At 42.3% G+C, this 16,849-nt stretch overlaps 1 protein-coding gene across 2 annotated transcripts in view; it reads left to right on the top strand.

The window, feature by feature from the left end:
• FARSB (phenylalanyl-tRNA synthetase beta subunit) overlaps positions 4,670 to 16,849 on the top strand; it is an 82,807-nt gene continuing 70,627 nt past the window's right edge. For both annotated transcript variants that reach the window (XM_021074819.1, XM_021074820.1), the window contains exons 1-3: positions 4,670 to 4,812; positions 12,490 to 12,545; positions 16,379 to 16,533. In XM_021074819.1, coding sequence (XP_020930478.1) covers positions 4,755 to 4,812; positions 12,490 to 12,545; positions 16,379 to 16,533 — 269 coding nt within the window. In that variant the 5' untranslated portion in view covers positions 4,670 to 4,754. The remainder of the gene's footprint in view (positions 4,813 to 12,489; positions 12,546 to 16,378; positions 16,534 to 16,849) is intronic.

Raw genomic sequence — 16,849 nt, 5'->3', positions numbered from 1 at the left:
GCGGGAACTCCTAATGAGCTAATTTTTAAAATACAATTTAAAATGATGGGTGGCTTGACAATTAGGAAGTTAGTACTAATCAACCTGATTCTTGGCAGGTCTAGTAGACCTTCTTGATTTCAGAAAGATCCATCAATAGAAACACAAGAAGATGGATGGACTTTGGACATGTCCAAGTCCACAAAGGGATTAGAATGCCCCCAGGAGATTTATGGAAAAGGTATATAAGATTTTAGTAAAAAAAAAACTAGTTTTGGACACATAGCAATTAAAACAAGATCAGTTACTGTAAATTGTATCATCTGTCATCTGAGTTCACAGACCTGTCTCACCCTCCTGGAGGCAGCAGCCCAAGTTTTACTAAACTTAATACAGGAGAGAACTTAGTCTCAGATCACTTGCATGTTACCTGGACTATAAATATCTAATATTTGAAAGATATTTAACATGTTTCAAATTGTTACCCCCAAAACATTCAAGATGTCCTAGCTTCACTTTATGAATATGGGAACTAAGACTGGGAGTGGACAATGTTTGGTTTGGAAAAGAAAACACATACATAGTATAAGCATGCCACTTTATTATTTACTTTTTTCCTAATCAGAACTTTTGCTTGTGTTTCTTTTTTTGTGGAGGTATAGTTGATGTACACAATTACTAACTTTGAGGTTTACACCATAGTCATTTACAGCTTTTAAAGTTTATATTCCATTTCTAGTTATTATAAAATATTGGCTATATTCCCTGTGTTGTACAATATGACCTTGTAGCTTTTTTATTTTATATGTAGTAAGTCGTACATCTTCAGCTCCTACCCCTATCTTGGCCCCTTCCCTTCTCTCTCCCCATTGAAAACAACTAATTTGTTCTCCATATCTGTGAGTTTCTTTTTCTTTTTCTTTTTTTTTTTTTTGCTATTTCTTGGGCTGCTCCTGCAGCATATGGAGGTTCCCAGGCTAGGGGTCGAATCAGAGCTATAGCCACGGCCTACACCAGAGCCACAGCAACGAGGGATCTGAGCCGTGTCTGCAACCTACACCACAGCTCACGGCAACGCCGGATCCTTAACCCACTGAGTAAGGGCAGGGACCGAACCCATAACCTCATGGTTCCTAGTCGGATTCGTTAACCACTGCGCCACGACAGGAACTCCGAGTTTCTTTTTTATTATATTCACTCATTTGTTTTATTTTTACATTTCATATATAAATGATATCATTCAGTATTTGTCTTTCTCTGACTTATTTCGCTTAGCATAATGCCCTCCAAAGTCTATCTGCGTTATTGCAAATGGAAGAATTTCATTATTTTTTATGGCTGAGTAGTATTCCATTGTGTGTGTGTGTCACATCATTTTTATCTATTTATCTGGTGGTGGATCAGCCTGCCACTTTATTTGCTGCTCTAGGGTAAGATGTCATCAGACACAGTACTGCATCTTCAGGACATATGTAGGAAAGGATTTCAGACCTGACAATATCTCTTTCCCAACTGCTGTCCAACCCACAAGCATTGCAGGAAAGTGGCACAATCATTTCAGAAACTTTATGTATGCTACATGTTTTACAGGCAAAACAATCGTGATTACAGAGAGCTACTCAAGCTATGTGATAATGAAAGAATTAGGTTGTCTGCCAACGTTTGGTTAGGCAAGGAGAACAAAACACAGCTGTTTTTCTCCTCAAAATAGAAGTAATCCTGCTAATTACAACTCTGTAACATACAAAAGGAACAACGAAGAAAATAATCTTGACACACAAAGATAACCACTGTTAACACCTTGGTCTATAACATACCAGCTCTTTTATTTTTGTTCACACTCACATACATACATGCATTTAAAAAAATCACTTAAAGCGTTTTGTTTAGTAACTTATTTTCATATGTTGTGAACTGTTTCCATGTTAAAAAATGTAATTTTTTTCTTTTTTGGGCTGCACCTGTGGCATATGGAAGTTCCCAGGCTAGGGGTTGAATTGGAGCTGCAGCTGCCAGTCTGTCATAGCCACAGCAGTGCCAGATCCGAGCCACATCTGTGACCTACTCTGCAGCTTTCAGCAACACCGGATCCTTAACCCACTGAATGAGGCCAGGGATCAAACCTACATCCTCATGGATACTAGTCAAGTTCTCATCCCACTGAGCCACAACAGGAACTCCTATAATATCATTTTTAACGTTTGTATGGTATCCTATTGTATCCAGGTATCCGAATTAATTTCATCAAATCCCATATTGTTGGACATTTAGGTTGTTTCCAAATTATCTGTACTATGAACAGAAGAAAACTTCCTTGATTATTTCCTTAGAATAATCCCAAGACTTGAATGTCAGGATCAAAGATTATACACGTCTAAAAGTTTGATTCATGTTGTCAAACTATTTATATTCCTGACAGGTGTGACTAGGATGTATTTTATTATCATTTCTATTTTACAGATAAAGAAATTGAGGTTAAAGGCCACAGAACACGCTGGAATGCCCAGAGGAGAGCAGGTCAGCATGTAGTAATTCAGGAACTCCTTTATTCATTAATTCATTGTTCAATGAGTACCAATTTGGGGGCAGAGAATTTTATTTAGCATTGGAGATATTTGCCATTGGCAGGGCCTCTGCTGGTCTGCTATGTTAGGCACTGGAAAGGCACTGCCTGCAGCCATTGGGGAAGCTATTAAAAAAAAAAAACTGCTTAATTGGAGTCAGGGAGGCCTAAATCACACCCAGTTACTCTTCCCTTACCTGAATGGTTTTGGAAGCCCTTCCTCACTGTACAGTAGAAAGGATAAAGGCAAGGCATCCTTGGGGAACTCTGCCTTCTGAGATGGGTGACTCAGATAGAGTGGGCCTCAGTTTTCTTATTTGTAAAATGGGGATAATGGTGGTACCTACTCTGGTGTATTAGTTGCTCGTGGCTGCTGAAACAAATTGCCAAAACTCAGTGGCTTAAGACAAACTTATTGTCTCACAGATCTTGGGTAAAAGAAGTCCAGAATCAATTTCCCTGGGCCAAAATCAAAGTGTCTCTAGACACTACAGGGGAGAATCTATCCTTGCCTCTTTAGTTTCTGGTGGTTGCTGGCATTCCTTCATTTGTGGCTGCAGTTATATTGTCCCTCCCCACACCCCAATTCTGTTTCTCCATGGAATCCTCTTCTACTTCCCTGTTATAAGGATACATGTAATTGCATTTAGGGCCCGTTTTGATAATGCAGGATAACGTCTTCCATTTGGAAATCCTTAATCTGAAAAGACTATTTCCACTTAACATGTACAGGTTCCAGGGCCTGATATCTTTGGGGCTGTTATCTGCCTATTACAATGAGAGTTGTTATGAGACTCAGCCCGCAGAAGATTGAGCACAGCATCAGCTGGTGAACAAGTAAATATCTGCCTGTTCCCTCTTTTAAAAAGAGGTTTCTAAGGAGGCCTCCCTTAAAGGGCTGTTATAATGTTCAAACAAAGCACAGTCATAACACATAGAAGAATGTGAGAAATTAAGGAATGAGATAAAAGCTAATCAATGAACAGTTTCTCTTGCTCCTGTTGCCAGATTTAGGCCTCTGTCTACTGATGCCAAATTGAAACACACAGACAAGAGTTTTGGGTAAAGGAGAAAAAAAAATGGCTTTATTGCTTTGCCAGGCAAAGAAGGGTCACAGCAGGAGAATGCCTTAAATTCTGTGCTCCCCCCCCCCCATAATTGCGAGGAGTTTTATAGTAAAAAGAAGAAAGACAGGTTTTCATATAGGAATCAGGATTGGGAAAAACATGCAGTCTTCTTTCTTTGGGGAATCTTAGTCATCAGAGCTGGAGTCAAATGTTCTTGACAGTAGTCTTCTGGGTTATTGCCTAGAATAACAGTACTTGTGAAAAGGGCATATTGCTCAGAGATTAGAACTAGGAAAGTTCCTGAAAAATATCATGTGCTAATAATCTTTAACCCACAGGCAGTTATGCTCAGGGTGCCTAATCTTTAGCTCACAGGTGATTGTGTTTAGGGTGCGGTTAAGTCAGGGAGAATGACAAGGAAGGACTCTAAATCTATTCAACTTTAAAGTATTCACTTCTAAAAGAAGCATAAGGAATATAACTTTTCTCTTAGGTGTATTCCTTGAGAGGGAAGCAGGAACCTGCCCAAAGGCTATGCTGTTGCTTGACTGTTCCTCCCTTCCCTGATCAGCAACTGCCTGAACCTGTTCCTAGGCACTCAGGGAAGGTCATGGCGGCTGAATGAGGCCCATTTCCCAAGAACAAGAAATAGGGTGCACAGAAAGGCTCCTGAGCCCAGGAGCCCCACAGGGCTGTGTCGGATTTAACTCCCACAACTGGGTTTCAGACATCCTTCCATCCAGGCTGCCTCAAACCCCTCCTGCTCACATCCTCACTCAGGATTCTCCCTCTCCTGGCCCCGCCCCCTCGATCTTCGCCCCTGGCCACCTGGCGAGGGGACCTCAGGCTACAGTGCTCTGGAGGAGCGAGGGGTGTTTGGTCTACTGCCCATTAAATCCCATGCCATTCCATCTGATTCTCTATCCTTTCTCAACCTGAATTTTACTCACCCGACTAAACTACATTTACTGAGCTTAAAGGTGACAAGTTACTTGCTTTCAGATGAAAAACGAGAGAAGGAACTGTTGGAAACAAACTGGCGATATTACCGGACAGCCCGCACGAAAGGCGTGGGGGGCCTACATAACTCGGTCGCTGAGCCCAGGGGCCTGCTCTCTGCGCCGGCGCAGTAGGCTCCACTCGCCATGCCGACTGTCAGCGTGAAGCGCGATGTGCTCTTCCGAGCTCTGGGCCGGACCTACAGTGAGTGCCAGCCTCATAAGCTTAGGTTCTGTGCCTTATGTGGCAGGCTGGGATTCCCCTCCAAAAAGGCATTGTGGCTAAGTTCATGTTTCCTGGCAGATTTTGGCCTTGGACACTCCCGCGGCCTGGCTGTAGTCTCTGGGAACCGGCATCTCCGCGGGTGCTATTGTATCACTCGTACCTGATGGGCTCGCAGTGTCATTCATTCAGTGATCTGGCTTCGAGTGCCTGCTGCCTGCCAGATGTCAGGGAATAGAACAGGAATGAAGCCTCAGGTTGCACCCTCAGTGTAGCTAAGTGCGTGCAATAGGAAGAGCGCTGTGGGAACTCCATTTGTGAGCAGGAGGCTGGGACGGCGTTTTTTTGCTAGGATTATTTTTATTAACATTTACTGAGCTCCTGTTAGGTGCCAGGCACTGTTCCTAGCGCTTGGGGAATACAGCGGTGCAGAGGGCGCATAAGGTTCAGGATCACATTCTGGAGGGAGAGGCAGATATTAAGACCAGCGTATTAATTAAAATGATTTCAGCTGATGTTTAATGCTGTCAAGAAAACGAAAAAGAGTCTGTGCAAAAAACAACATTAGATAGGGTTATAACATGTGGGCTGAGCCCTGAGTGACTCGGTGGGCTTACTTTTTAGGCCACATTTCCTCTCTTTAGTTCTGAAAACACTACCATTTAAAATAGGAAGACTAATTAAGTACAGTTATCAGTTACCCTGTAGATGTAGCAGTTGAAGTTGTATGTGTCCCGTCCCATGTTATCAGTTTGTATAACGGTTGTACTCGTTGATTTGTGAGAGCTATTTTTGGTTCTAGGGCTCAGTATAACAAAGCCCTAGTTGGTTTAACACTGCTTCCTACAATAAGATGTTACTGGGAAAGTAAAGCTAGTTTTTAAAAAAGATTCTTAAGGCGTACTTATAGATACTATGTATGACCCTTGAACAAACTAAGTCGGAATTGGTAAATACTAAGGTACTACGTAGTCTGTGGTTGTTTAACCCTGCTGTGTAGAACTCAGGAGGGCCAACTGTAAGTTATTCAGAGATTTTGGACTTGACGGGGGCGGCGGCGGCGGGGGGGGCGGGGGGCGGGCGGGGCGGGGCGGGGCGGAATTAGAATCCCTGATCCTGTCTTATTCCTGGGTCAACTATATTCTTAAAGTGTTATTCCCTCTAGGGTTCTGAGATAAGTCCCTGAAAGTAGAGGTAATACTCTTATCCTCTGAACTGGGCTGTAATTCCCTATACTTTTTGTCTCATACTATGCTTTTTTATATTTCTTACCTGTACTTCCAAACCTTATTCTCACTGATTGTGTATGACATGCTGGAATTACACAAGATGATATGTAGCAAATACTTGCTCAGGATGTTTGTGACCACCTGGGTATCCATAGCTGGGAAAGTTAAAAAAAAAAAAAAAATCAGGTTTTTAAAAATGATGAGATTTATAACCTATTCACTGTCATCTGATGTTTTAATATATTCTGTAGCTTCCCCCTCTTTTTTTTTTTTCCATATTGAGAAAGATCAAGTACTTTGATTATCCATAAATATGTCAGCTACTGACTTATTAAAATTTCACTCAGGAAGATTGATATTGAGATGTATTTCAGGTAGGTCAGTAATAATACCATCATTAGTTTATGTTTCATGTGTTCTTTCTTGAAACGTTTTAAGTGTTGAGGCCAAAGTTGGAAAAACATGTTTGGCAGAGCATCTTTTTTCCAGATAGTGTGGATCTGGCCTGTTTCTTGCCCCTTTCTCCCTTTTTTTCTCCTTCTGTCATTTTTTTCTTGTTTTCAGATAATGTCTCATTCATTCTTTTCTGTCTCCGGTCCCTATTTGTTCAGTCCCTTCAGGGGTTGCTTTTTATTTGTCCTAAATCCCACTGTTTCGTCTGTTTTGTTCAGTCACTGCTTTTCCGTTCCCCGCTTATTTGCTTATCTAAGATAAGCAAAGGATATTTTTCAAGCTGCTTTTTTTCTTTTTTTTTTAATGGCAGCACCTGCAGCCTATTGAAGTTTGCAGGCCAGGGATTGAATTCGAGCCTCAGCTGGAGCAATGCCAGATCCTTTAACCCACTGCACTGGGGAGAGGATTGAAACTGCTCCTCCAGGAGTTCCTGTCATGGCTCAGCAGAAACAAGTCTGACTAGCAGCCCTGAGGACTCAGATTCAATCCCTGGCCTCGCCCAGTGGGTTAAGGATCTTGTGTTGCAGTGAGCTGTGATGTATGTCACAGATGTGGCTCTAATCCCAAGTTGCTGTGGCGTAGGCTGGCAGCTGCAGCTCTGATCCAACCCCTAGCCTGGGAACCTCTGTATGCTACGGATGCAGCCCTAAAAAGATAAACACTGCTCCTCCACAGCAACCTGAGCCACTACAGTCAGATTCTTTTTTTTTTTTTTTTTTTTTTGGTCTTACTTTATTTTTTATTTTTTTAGAGCTGGAGCCACAGCATATGGAAGTTCCCAGGCTAGGGCTCCAATTGGAGCTGTAGCCACCAGCCTCTGCTGCAGCAACTTGGGATCCGAGCTACATCTGTGACCCACACCACCGCTCACTGCAGTGTTGGATCCTCAATCCACTGAGCGAGGCCAGGGATCAAACCCGTGTCCTCATAGATGCTATTCGGGTTCGTTAACCGCTAAGCCATGATGGGAACTCCTGCAGTCAAGATTCTTAATGCACTGTGCCACAGTGGGAACTCCTCAAGGTGCTTTTATTCTGTTCATTCTGCTCCTCTGGGGCAGTTTTGTCTCCTTAGACTTCATTTTTTACTGCCTTTCTGCTCAGGTGTTTTCCTCTTGCCACTCTTGTTAGTCAATTTGTTTTCACTCTTCTTCACTCTGGTCTCATTTTGCCTTGCTGTGGTCACTGATAGTGCTCCCAGAGCTACCTGTGTGTTTCATATAAACACCAAAGATGTAGTTGCTTAGCTGTGTTAGTTGTCTGTTACTGCATAATAAATTACCTCCAAAGTTAATAGCTTAAAACAGCAGTCAAATGATGTTTTGTGATGATGTATGTTATCTGTTTCTGAGGTTCAAGGATTGGGGGGGAGTGGCTTAGGTGGCTGGTTCTTGCTCTCACCTGTTTGTGGTAAAGATATCAGATCTATAATCATCCCAAGGCCTAAGTGGGGCTGGAGAGTCTAATTCCAAGTCCATTTAAGTGTTTGTTGGTTGACCTCAGTTCCCTGCTGATTTTTTGAGACTTCAGTGCTTTCTACCTTGACCTCTCCATGGGATTGTTTGCAACATGGTGACTTGTTGGTCCAGGAGAGCAGGTAGTCAAGAGAGTGCTCAAGACAGAAGCCACAGTTTTTACCTACATCTAAGAAGCGATGTATCATCCCTTTGCTGTATTCTTTGGGTCACGTGGACCAATCCTGGCACTGCATAGGTAGAGACTGCAGAGGGTTTGGGTACCAGGAGGCGGATGTTCTTAGGGGCTGACTACCACAGTCTGCCCTCTGGCCCCTGGTGATTCATGTTCCTCCCTCATGTGAAATGCACCCCCTCCCAAGGCTCCAGGAAGTGTCATCCCATTATAGCAGCAGCTCAGAATCCAGAGCCTCGTCATCTAAGTCTGGTTCAGTGGGAGATGAGGTTCTTCAAGTATTGTTCCTTAAGTACAGCTGCTTGAGTTTAATTACTCATGGCCTGAGACTTAGAGTGGTGGGACGGGTATAGGACATTCCTCTTCAGAAGGGGGAAGTGGGAGACACAAAGGAGTTATTGGTCCATGGCAGTTCTAAAATTGAACTGGCAGATATTGGAGGTCCTTGATTAGATCTCAAGCCCTGGGGTCACTGTCCATGGCTCTGCCCTACACCCTTGGTTTCATCCTCATTATTATTTTTTTTAAAATAAAAGCGAAAGAAAGCACATGCTCTATAGTTGATTAGTTTTGTCTGGCTGTTTCCCACTAATAGAATTTTGGGGGTTCAAAGACTTTATTTCATTCTCTGTCTGTTTCAGCTCCAGGTCACAATATTTCTGCATATGTATTTAAAAAACTTTGTGGGTCTTTGGTCAGTTTTACTGGTTTCCACTTAATTAGTCAAAAGCCACACCACCCACTAAACTCTGAATTAAACTACTTGTACCTTGGGCTTCTGCAGCTACAACGCCCTTATTTAAACTCGGTTGTTTGCTTAATGCACTTGTGAGGCACAGCCTTAATTCCTCTATATATAATGCCTTTTGTCTGAATGATTAGTGCCTTTGATTTTACTGAGTCTCAAGGTTTTATAATCATACCTTTGATTTCATCTTTGGGTCATGCTTCCCTGCCAATGCTCTGAATTTGCTCTTTGCTCAGAAGTCATTTCTATGTATTTATTTTTTTGTCTTTTTGCCTTTTCTGGGGCCACTCCCACGGCACATGGAGGTTCCCAGACTAGGGGTCGAATCGGAGCCATAGCCACCGGCCTACACCAGAGCCACAGCAACACAGGATCCAAGCTTCGTCTGCGACCTACACCACAGCTCATGGCAATGCCAGATCCTTAACCCACTGAGCAAGGTCAGGGATCAAACCTGCAACCTCCTGGTTTCTACTCAGATTCGTTAACCACTGAGCCACAACGGGAACGCCAGAAGTCATTTCTTAATTTTATTATTGTTTTAGATTTGGGGAGGCTGAGAATTTTGAAAACCATCAGGTCCCGGCTCCTTTATTCATTTATTTATTTTTGTCTTTTGTCGTTTTAGGGCCACACCCGCAGCATATGGAGGTTCTCCAGGTCACCCAACTATAGGCAGCAGTGCTGCTAAACTTTCTGCCTTTGCCTAAGAAGGATTCACCTTCTGTCAGTTTCCAATAACACTTTCTTACTTTCCTCCATATCCTTACCTGTACCCTTGTCAGAAACTGAGGCTTTTAACAGCTTTTTCAAGGCACTTTAGGTTTTCATTTACACTGTCAAAGCCATCCCATGTTTTCCTGTGTTTGGCTATGGCAGCACACCACTTCTGGGGACCAGTGCCTGTGTTAGCTGTCTATTGCTGCATAACAAATTACCCAAGTACTTAGTGTAAAACAGTAAATCTTTATTATTTCACACAGTTTCTGAGAGAGCAGAATAGAGGAATTGATGTAGCTGGGTAATCTGGCTTTGGTTGCTCGAGAGGTTGCAGTCACCTCAAGGCTTGGCTGGGCTGGAAAAAATGCTTCCAAGCTCACTCGGGGTTGTTTCAGACCTCAGTTCACAGAAGAGTATAAAGACCAGGATGCAGGGATGACTGGGGTGTGTGTGTGTGTGTGTCCGTCCGTGGTTGCTCTGTTATTTCCTTCCCCCCACCGCCCCACGTGTTCATCCCCACCAGTGAGTGGGAGTCATCCTAGATGCCCCCTGCTCACTTACGTCCTGGTCAGTCCTTGAGTCTTAGAGGTTATGTCTCTAACATTTCTTACATTCTTCCTTCTTCCTCAGGCTCACTATCTCACTTGTTTGTTTCAGTGGACCCTGTTCCAATCCGTCTACCACCCCACAACTTCCTTTAAAATGCAGAGCTAAGGAGTTCCCGTCGTGGCTCAGTGGTTAACGAGTCTGACTAGGAACAGTGAGGTTGCAGGTTCGATCCCTGGCCTTGCTCAGTGGGTTAAGGATCCGGCGTTGCCGTGAGCTGTGGTGTAGGTTGCAGACGCGGCTCGGATCCCCGAGTCGCTGTGGCTCTGGCATAGGCCGGCGGCTATGGCTCCAATTCAATCCCTAGCCTAGGAACCTCCATATGCCATGGGAGAGGTCCAAGAAATGGCAAAAAGACAAAAAATAAGTAAATAAAATAAAATAAAATGCAGAGCTAATCATGCTGTTGCCCAACTGAAAATCCTTTAGTGTAACTCCCTGCTGCCTGGGGCCAGAGGGCAAATCCCTTGGCCTTATGAGCTGACTTCTTTCTACTTGTTCAATCATATCTCTTCCTGACAGGACCTTCATGCTTTATCCGTATTGAACTTTCCAAATGGCCATGCTGCTGTCTCATTCCCCAGAGTCCTTTCCTAATGAACTCTCTGTGAAGCCTTTGCTGACCCTCAGTGGAGTTAATTTGCTTCCTTTGTGCCAACTCTGTACCTTGCACTTAACATTATTATTATTATTTTATTTATTGTCTTTTTAGGGTCTTACCCATGGCATGTGGAGTTTCTCAGGCTAAGGGTCGAAGCAGAGCTATAGCCACTGGCCTACACTACAGCCACAGCAATGCCAGATCCGAGCTGCATCTGTGACCTACACCCCAGCTCACGGCAACACTGGATCCTTAACCCACTGAGCAAGGCCAGGGATCGAACCCGAAACCTCATGGTTCCTAGTCAGATTCATTAACCACTGAGCCATGATGGGAACTCCAATGGGAACTCCAACAGTATTATTAACGTTACTTTATTTATACATGTGGTTTGTTTACTAGTGTAGGGAGTACTTAAGGCAGGAATTGTGTTTTATTTATCTTTGTAGCCCTTGCACCTAGTACTGTGCCAACATGAAGTAGGTGCTTAATAAATGTCTGTTAAGTTGAAGTTCAGTGTCAGGATCAGGAATTCTTTTTTTTTTTTTTTTTTTTGTCTTTTTGTTGCTATTTCTTGGGCCGCTCCCGCGGCATGTGGAGGTTCCCAGGCTAGGGGTTGAATTGGAGCTGTAGCCACCGGCCTACGCCAGAGCCACAGCAACGCGGGATCCGAGCCGCATCTGCAACCTACACCACAGGTCACAGCAACGCCGGATCGTTAACCCACTGAGCAAGGGCAGGGACCGAACCTGCAACCTCATGGTTCCTAGTCGGATTCGTTAACCACTGCGCCACGATGGGAACTCCAGGATCAGGAATCTTAAGACCAGCTTTTCACTAGACTATACTGGCAATGGTTTGTGTTCAGTGTGGTGTTGTTCTTTTAGGGCTGCACCGAGGCACATGGAGGTTCCCAGGTTGGGGGTTGAATTGGAGCTGTGGCTTCTCACCTATGCCACAGCAATGCGGATTCTGAGTTGCATCTATGTTTGGTAATAAGAAAACCCTGAAAATGCTTTTTCAAGTAGCAAAGCAAAGCAGGATATAATTTAAAAATAAGAGAATTGTTAATTATTGCAACATAATTGTGTTTCAGGGTGCTATGCCAGGCTCATTTTCTGCATGAAACACATTGAAATCTTTCCACAGTTGCATGCTTATGAATAAGTGGCTGTGAAATGCTAGTTTATGAATAGAAATCAGAAAGTTTACCTGAGGTGCCAAGCTCTCAGAACTAGTAGGCGGAACCATCAGAAATTGAACTCAAATTGGCCTTGCTCCAAAGCCAGCTGTCAGGCTGCCTCAGAGAATTTTAAATGATAGGATTTATAGGGTATTACTCCATTGTGTTGGAGCTATGATTTGGAGCCTACATTTACACTGGATCCCTACTTAGGATTGTTTTTCTTCCAAGTAAATGTAACCTAACTCTTAGCTAATATTAGATGAATCAGTGCTTTATTTAATAGTTTTGTTTTTTTCTTTAAATCTTTTTTTGGCTCAGCTTTTTTTGATTTGTTTTTAAGTGGTGATATCTGCTGCCTGCTATTTAGTATGCTTGATGTAAGATGATTTAAAAAATGCAGTTTGTGTGCTATTTTCATTTATACTGAATGGATTAAAATTAGCAATCTCTTTTTTTTTTTTTCCTAGCCAATGAAGAATTTGATGAACTATGTTTTGAATTTGGTCTGGAACTCGATGAAATTGTATGTATTGGATATATATTTCTTTAATATTCTGTGTGTAAGTTCATTGTATTTTATCTTTGTTACCTTCTGGTTAGACTAAGACGCAGCATCTGTGGATCTTGGTGATTTCTGTGTTCTCCGTGTTAAGGAGCTGAACTCTGGTTCTAAGAGTGTGCTTTGTGTAAAGTCTCCAAAGGGATTCATGCTTTCTTCTAATGCAGTCACCCCAGGTCATCGAGCTAGTGCTGTGGAGGTGGGTTGACCCTCTCAGGTAACCCCAGGATGAGAGCCAGCTCCCCAGTAGTGAGGTACCACTGGCAGATAACCACGTGGAAGGGTGCTGGGAGCAGTGGCAACGCTGCTTCAGCCATTCGATGTTTCTTTGGCCTCTGGCTTCCACTCTTTCAAGTCCTCTGTGCCCCACCCCACCTTCCCCAGGCTTATTTAACCAGTGTTAATTCGTTCCTCATTTATTATGCTGTACGTTGATCTTATCAAATGATCTCCCACTTTTTGAAGAATTGCTTGTAAAGATGATTTTGAAGCATTTTCTTTTTTTTTTATATAGTGATTTTTTTTTCCTTATAGCTGTTTTACAGTGTTCTGTCAATTTCCCACTCTACAGCATGGTGACCCAATTACACATATATGTACACATTCTTTTTTCTCACATTATCATACTCCATCACAAGTGACCAGATGTAGGTCCCAGTGCTACACAGCAGGATCTCATTGCTAATCCATTCCAAAGGCAATAGTCTGCATCTATTAACCCCAAGCTCCCAATCCACCCCACTCCCTCCTCTTCACCTTTGGCAACCACAAGTCTATTCTCCTAGTCCGTGATTTTCTTTTCTGTGGAAAGGGTCATTTGTGCTGTATGTTAGATTCCAGATATAAGTGATGTCATGTGATACTTATCGTTCTCTTTCTTTTTTTTTTTTTTTTGGTCTTTTTGTCTTTAAGGCCACTCCCGTGGCATATGGAGGTTCCCAGGCTAGGAGTGTAATTGGAGCTGTAACTGCCAGCCTACACCAGGGCCACAGCAACTCGGGATCTGAGCCGTGTCTGCGACATATACCACAGCTCACAGCAACGCCAGATCCTTAACCCACTAAGCGAGGCCAGGGATCGAACCCACAACCTCATGATTTCTAGTAGGCTTCATTAACCACTGAGCCAAGATAGGAACTCCTTCTGCTACTTCTTTAGTAATGCTACAGGAAGATTTTTTTTTAATTAATTAGTATCTGTGTGCTTGAGAAGTCAGCTGAGATTTTTGCAGTTTATATAATTATTATTTTTTTTTGTCTTTTGTCCTTTTAGGGCCGCACTCTCGGCATATGGAGGTTCCCAGGCTAGGGGTCTAATCCGAGTTGTTGCTGCCAGCCTATGCCAGAGCCACAGCAACACCAGGTCCAAGCCGCGTCTGCAACCTACACCACAGCTCATAGCAATGCCAGATCCTTAACCCACTGAGCAAGACCGGGGATCAAACCCGCAACCTCATGGTTCCTAGTTGGATTTGTTTCTGCTGCGCCATGATGGGAACTCCTATATAATTTTTTAGAACCCAATTATGTTTGAGGCTGTGTGATATCTAAGCATTGGAATGGATATCAGGAAAATTGAGTATTAGCTTGAGCTTCCACACTTACTAGCTATGTGACCATGGACAGCTCTGGTCACTTGCCTCTCTGGCCTCCTTTTCATCTGTGAAATAAAGGGTTTGAATTATCTGCTGTAGAGCTCAGGGAACTATATTTAGTCACTTGTGATGGAACATGATGTAGGATAATGTGGGAATGAGAATGTGTATGTATATATGTGTGTATGTACACACATACATGTATGTAAGACTGGGTCACTTAGCAGCAGATATCAACAGAACAATGTAAATCAACTATAATAGAAAAAATAAAAACCTGGAAAAATAAAAAATAAAATAAAGGGTTTGGATTACATGATCTCTGCAGATCCCTCTGGCTTCAAAATTTCTGTGGTCCTTGATTTCCATAGCACTTTTGTTAGTATTGACAAACCCAGTCTTCCTAGATGATCATTCTGTGAAGTCAGAAACTGAAAATAAAAGTTTAAGCAACTGTCCTTTTTGCAAAAGAAATAGGCCGTTTTTTTGTTCATATGCCTTCTTTTCTCTGGTTGCCACATTTTCTCCCCTTATCTATATGGGTCCCTCTTGAAACCCAGCATCCCCTATGAGGTGACTCATCTTTCTTTAAAGAAAAAAAAGGGGGGGGGTCAATTTTATTGATCCCATTGATTGAACTTGGTTTAAATTCTAATTTCTTCCCCTGCCTCTTCATATATACCTCCCCACCCCCTTCAGTTCTCTTCCCCGTTCCTGCTCCCTCTTCTTCCTATTCCTTTTTTATTTTTAACTTTTCCCAAATTTTAAAATATGCCTCCTGAGTTCAAGATGCCCAGTGTAGGTGTTCCTTGGAGCCCAGCACAGCCTTGTGTGGCCCCAGCATTATATGGACTGATTCCTCAAGTGTGACACACAGTGCTTATTGATCAAAAGCAAGTTTTTCTACATGCAGTACCAGTGCAGACTATAATTCTTTATTTGGACAATAATTTGAACTGCTCATACTGTGGCAGTGGGAGGGCATCATGTAAAACAAAAATCATTACATGTTTTGATAGGAATCCATCAGTTATTTTAGCAGGTTGTTGGTGAAAGCAGTAGGAGTTCTAGTTAAGAGGGGTTTCCACATAATTAGTGGGTAACATTAACAGTTGGAATATGTTTTTCTAGCGTTTTGATTGAACATTTCTTAAGTATTTATACAGTTTGCTGTTGTAGTAAACACAGGGAATAGAATTTAACTTCTTGGCAATGATTATTTCTAAGAATAGAATAAGAATCCGGTGACTGAGATGTTCTAAGCTTTTTGCTCCTGTGTTAGAAATTATTTTAGTGGTAGTTCTTCTTCTCCTTGTTTGTTTTCATTCCTGCTTCTCTGTACCTTTTACTGTCATTAGATTTCTTCCCATTGTACCTATAATCCCTTCTAATTTATTCCACAGCTTCTGAAAATCTCTTCTTCAGGAGCTTCAGATGTTATTTGCTTTTATAGCATCACTTTCATCCCCATGTTGCTTCTAGGCTTGGATTTAGCTTTCAGTATCATTATGAAAAGTTGAATCTTTTTTTTGGTGAATTCTCTTTACTTTGCCTCATTGAAACTTTTATTGTTGTTGCTCTATGTTCTTTTTTTTTGATTTTTGCTTTTTAGGGCCGTACCCTTGGCATATGGAAATTCCCAGGCTAGGGGTTGAAGCTACAGATGCCGGCCACAGCAACACCAGATCTGAGCCACATCTGTGACTACCACAGCTCATGTCATTGCCAGATTGTTAACCCACTGATCAAGGCTAGGGATTGAACCCACATCCTCATGGATCCTGGGTGGGTTTGTTACCACTGACCCATGGCAGGAACTCCCTGTTGTTGCCCACTCCCTGCTGTCGCCCTGTGTTCTTGTTTGTGCTTTCATTTTCTTTTAGATCAAGGAGGGGCAAATTTTTTCTGTAAAGAGCCAGATAGTAAGCTTTGAAGCTTATATAGTCACAACTCAGTTGTTGCATTTTGTAAGTAATAGTAGTTGAAATGTAAGTGAATAGGCCTGGCTGTGTTGCAGTAAAACTTCATGTACAAAAATGGCTGGCAGTCATGATTTGGCCTGTCCTTGCTTTATTTAGATGGATTTTTGCTACCCTGGGAAGAATAGGGATAATGTAGTCAACTACTTTATAGGACTGCTAACTACTTTTTCAAAAGAATTTAGATTTATTTAGTTTTATTTTATGTTTGGGATTTGTTTTAGACTTCTGAGAAGGAAATTATAAGTAAGGAACAAGGTAATGAAAAGGCACAGGGGGCCTCTGATGTTGTTCTCTACAAAATTGACGTCCCTGCCAATAGATATGATCTCCTTTGTCTGGAAGGATTGGTTCGAGGACTTCAAGTCTTCAAAGAAAGGTAAGGGAACATGTTCACTAAATATTTGGCTAATTTGTATTTCTTTTTTCTTTGCTCAACATTATCAGCATCCCTGTATAAGTCTCTAGCAAAAACTGTACTGGACAGGAACACAGCTTTAGGTCTGCGTAGAGGGATGATTGGAGCCTATAAATTGTAGAATTGTAGCTGTGTGAAAATTTGCCTGAATATTGAGTCATAGCCTTTCATTTTGGGAGTGTTTGTTTCTTTCTTTGTTTTGCGGTTTTTTTTTTTTTTTTTTTTTTTGGCATTCCCATGATATGAGGAAATCCATGGGCCAGGGATTGAACCCAAG

Source organism: Sus scrofa, chromosome 15 (assembly GCF_000003025.6).
Source record: "Sus scrofa isolate TJ Tabasco breed Duroc chromosome 15, Sscrofa11.1, whole genome shotgun sequence".
NCBI classification, from domain to species: domain Eukaryota; kingdom Metazoa; phylum Chordata; class Mammalia; order Artiodactyla; family Suidae; genus Sus; species Sus scrofa.
The sequence above is the reverse complement of the archived record's forward strand: the minus strand, read 5'-3'. Positions and strand labels throughout refer to the sequence as shown.